This window comes from Atta colombica, unplaced genomic scaffold (genome assembly GCF_001594045.1).
Source record: "Atta colombica isolate Treedump-2 unplaced genomic scaffold, Acol1.0 scaffold97, whole genome shotgun sequence".
NCBI lineage: Eukaryota > Metazoa > Arthropoda > Insecta > Hymenoptera > Formicidae > Atta > Atta colombica.
In genome coordinates, this window is record NW_017259591.1 from 1,119,829 (window position 1) to 1,124,491 (window position 4,663).

At 33.7% G+C, this 4,663-nt stretch overlaps 1 protein-coding gene across 2 annotated transcripts in view; it reads right to left on the minus strand.

Moving 5' to 3' along the window:
- Positions 1-317: 317 nt before the first annotated feature.
- The window catches only part of LOC108693780, a 35,446-nt gene continuing 31,100 nt past the window's right edge, over positions 318-4,663 (minus strand). Inside the window, exon 6 of one of the 2 annotated variants that reach the window (XM_018202918.1) lies at positions 318-3,431. In XM_018202918.1, the coding sequence (XP_018058407.1) occupies positions 3,277-3,431 (155 nt within the window). In that variant the 3' untranslated portion in view covers positions 318-3,276. The other variant, XM_018202919.1, reaches the window with a different exon arrangement.

The window sequence follows — 4,663 nt, forward strand, 5'->3', positions numbered from 1 at the left end:
AATCTATATCTAGGAACGCGACAGCGCAGGCACTAAATTGTTGAGATACAATCGTTCTGGGCCACGATTGCTCGTCTGCCCTCACAATTCTATCGCGTACAGATATTGCAAGCTTTCGAGATACCGAAATATACTCTTGTGCGATTAACAATAAGATACTCGCATATAAAGTCACGTGCTTTGTGTCGAAACTTGTAATTGTAATCGCGCTTTTTGTGATCGCTTTACACAAAGAGATTCTTTTCCACGTAACACCAGACAGAAGGATTCAACGGATTTCCATTGGACCTAGCAAATCCATACGAAACATTCACTAATAATACAAATGCTGTTATTATTATTATTTCCAACAAAGAAAGATAAAGCATTTTTCTAGCGATCAAAATATGTCGCGTGAGCAAAATTTGACAAGATGAAATCGCAGAGATCGTATCACAGAGAAGAGAGGAGTTGTAGGAGGCAAAAGCGATAATAAACGACAAATCTTATGATATAATTAGTAACATTATAATTAATAACGTCATGTGATTCCAAATTACTTATTCTAAGAACTTTGTGGATTATATGCATATTCTTTGGACTGCTACAAACTATAGATTCATCTTTTGATGCCTCCTTTTTTTAAAGAATTATGTCTCTTAATATATTTTTTATCTTTTCAACCCCTCTTTCTCTTGCTTCTCGTCGCCAATAAGGAGAAAGCCATAAATTTCCAACTATTAATTATTGCCGATATCAATGTCGAGCTCGATGTACATTTCCATCTGAATGTTTAATGAATTTAATTTATCAATACACAAACATGAATATCAGATTTCGAATTGTGATTATATATTTACTTATTCTCGAGCTCGGCGTTAGCGATAACTTTGATTGCGAGAAGGGACGAATCTGTTATGTGAGTATTAACACTAAATATTAAAATGTCGATATACGTATCATTGCGATACGTATATAAAACAAAATAGAAATATACATGTCTATTGGTCATTCTACGAGTTTTACTCATTTAATTCGATAGAAACAATAATGCCTCATATAGATTTCTATAGAAAGCTGTGGAACAGCAAGCTACAAGATTTCAAAAAAGATAAAAAATTTTTATTTAAATAAAATTCCTTGAATAAAGATTTTCTAAAATTGTTTAGAGTTTTCTGAGAATTTGCAATTATTTTCAATTTTTCTGATAATATGTATAGTAGTATATATCTTGTAATAAGATATACACTTTTGAATGGAACTCTTTTTTTTTTTCTCTTTCTCTTATATTTCTCTTTCAAATTTTCTATTGTATTCTAATTTTCTTCGCTAATATTTAATGTGGATATTGTAACAAACTCTCAAAGTAGGCAAAAAGAATTTCTAAACATCAAAAAATTTCTCTTACAATAAAGGAAAATTTTTATTCTTAAGCAGTACCTTTCTTCTGTGAAAGTTTGGTGCATACCTCGAGGAAATGTCGTCTACTCGTGCTGATTATATTTAATTGGTGTAATTATATATATCATTCAGTGCTATGCTTATGATTGTATATGGCTTAATATTCGTGAGATGCACTCTTCATCTCCGCGTGGCACCGTCTTAGCGAATCCGGCAACGCACTTCGTTTTCAACTTCGCACCTCCAAAAACGTGTGTCGCGCTCTGCTCTGGTCCCTTTCGTGTTGGCTTATCGCGAGCTAATCGAGCCGCAGCATCGCTGTCGATGTAAAGGATTTAATAATCGTTGATCCCGCGATCGTCGTTCTGCCGTGTCTCGATGCTGCGTCACATACCGAAAAAAAACTTTCAGGGAAAAGGCATACGCGTCTGATTTTATCATATCGACGCTGTGAATGACTTGTCCTCGCTTCAATCCTTAATGTGATCTATGATTTGTGAATCGACTGGTTAGCACTAAGCGAAGAAAACTATTCGCTTTAATTTGCTGTTTATACTTTTCTCTTAAGAGTAACGAGATCTTCTAATTGCTGTATATGGACCAACAATTTACAGTCAATTGCAACCTTTTTTTTCATAACTTCCTTAATGAACCATGTTATATTACTGGATATATTCGCTCTTGATATATCCTTTGCGAAATATTTTATGAGCGTGTATATTGCGTTCTCTATGCAACTTTGATGTACTGGATATTAGCATATGATGATACACCAATTACTTGTTACGTATGTTACATACATTTTCATTAAACAAATCGAATGCGGTGTTCGCAACCGCTTGGTCTGAAAGGCCTTTGCATTACAGGTATGTTTCGAAATTGCCGCAAATGTTACATTGGCGCATTTTGATTCCTGAAATAATTAAGTAAATCATGAAGTAAAAGGACGAGAAACTGCATCAAACGAGTAACAGAATTACATTGTCACAGTATAAAGAGATATGATAATTTTCATCTCTCTCATTTTAAATTCTCTCAATTTATTGCACCGGACTTTTTTTTCATCTTTTTAATAATGTTCTTCAAACAGAATTTCTCCCGAAATATTTTCTACGAAATATTTCATAACTTCGTGTAAACAATCGTATTGGATCGCGTGTACCGAATCGCTTTTTTGCTAAACAATTCTCTGTTCTTAAGACAGCTCATTAACATTCCGTCAAGTTAATATAAACAATTAAACTTGATGTCAATACGACTAATATCACTAATCGGTCAGTTTTAGTTACAACTATTGCTAAAAACATCATAATAGGCGTTACTGATAGTTTACGTTTATTTTTTTAATGAACTATATTTCTTTTCTATTTCTTTGAGATGGTTTTTCTATCAGCAAATAAGAAACTTAAATAAAAATCAATGTTCTTGACGATCATTCAATTACGTTTTATTATAGATTACGTTCTATTAAATAGAGGAATACCGAATTATATCAAAAGAGAAACACGCTGAAAAGACTTCTCGCAATTAATCTAATCGGATGGTTCTCCTACTAAAGCAGCATCAATACATACATAGGCGATCCCAATTACTGATAATTTATACCTCCACCTCGTCGAGATCTTGACATCAGTCGAGATCTCAAATCGTCGATATTTCGTCGCGATTTAGGCGAAGTATTTACCAATGATATTTGCATTATCGAACGTTAAATTTTCGTTCCTCAACCCACTGAACGGAAACATGGAGACCGAGCTGGCCAATTTATACGCGCGGGTCGAAGATTTATTTACGGACGGCGAACTATGCGATGTAGCGCCGCGTTAATCTACGTTGGGCTAGTGATAAACAGGAATGTGTTGTCGATCAGATTGTTTGTGCTAAGACGGTCCTATTTTATGCCTTCGCGTTGCGAATCTCGATGGTGACGTTCTCCAGGACCGGTTCGGCGACGTTGTTCGTATGATTCGGAGATTTATTAGATTTCACCGAGGCGGCTGAAGCGTTCCCGCTGCTGTTGTGACTCCCACGTCGCGATCCTGTGCGTGACCCTGGCGACAGAGATTTTCTTGCTAAAGTATCGCGTGCTTTGGCACGACAGCGCGGCAGCACGACACGAAAAGCCAGAATAACTTTAAGCATGAAGACCTGCGCGGAAGAAATGCATTAGTCAAAGTAAAATAGTCAATCGTCACAATGTCGAGTAAATGCACGTGTTGAATGCGCGCGCGCACATGTTTGTATGTACATATGTATGCGGCATGTATAATGAATATGTGCATGCTATACATTTTTTTCTAGCGAACGAATTTATGCCCCGAACGCTTGAAAGATACTCGGCAAAAATGTGCTTTACGGGATCTTTTTTTATGGGCACTTTTTCTTCCTCAAAACATATAAATACTTTTATTAATTTAATTATTAATTTCTTCAAAAATAATTACAAATACATTTATTTTTAATATCATTTTTTGAGTTATAAATTAGTGAATTATTGTTAGGCTAAGTTTGATTTAACAATTAAAATAACATTAATAAGCAATCAAGAACTAACAATTTGTTTCTAAAATAATAATTTATGCACAATGATTATATATAAAAAAAAATGATGAATTTTACGGAAGTTTAATCTCGTGCCGCACATAATTTTAGCTAACTCTATCTAAAAAGAATTAAGATGACCTTCGTTGTTGGTATGAAATGAAAGGTTCCTTTAATTGACAAGTATTTCATGAGAATATTGCAAGTTTAATAATTGGCTCAGCGTGTTTATAAACTTTGCGAAAACGTGAACACACGAATGTAAGTGCACTTTGCGCATAATACATAGAATGAATTGCATTATGTATTCTCTACTTCTCGCATTGAGAGGGAATAAAAAAGCCTTTTATGAAATGTGTATGATCAAATTAAAAGACAACTTTTTGTGATTTTTCTTATATTAATCTTTTTATATAATCTTCTTATATAACAATATAATAAAATTATAAAAAATAGGTAAATTCAATGAAACTTAAATTATTTAATATTAGAGTGTTCTTATTCCCTCTCAATAGATATTGTATGTATAGTTATACTTCTTCTCATCAAAATGTTTCTACATGTAGTTACTACTGATGAGTGGAATGTCTCTATGAATGAATTATCGTGCAAATGCAAACAACGACATTTTACTATAGCAAGCAACTATATTCGCAAATGTCAATAAACTATGCTTACAAAAAACTTCTTCTAATATAACTCAAAAGTTATAAAATCGAAGTTGCAACGAATCCTCAATAGG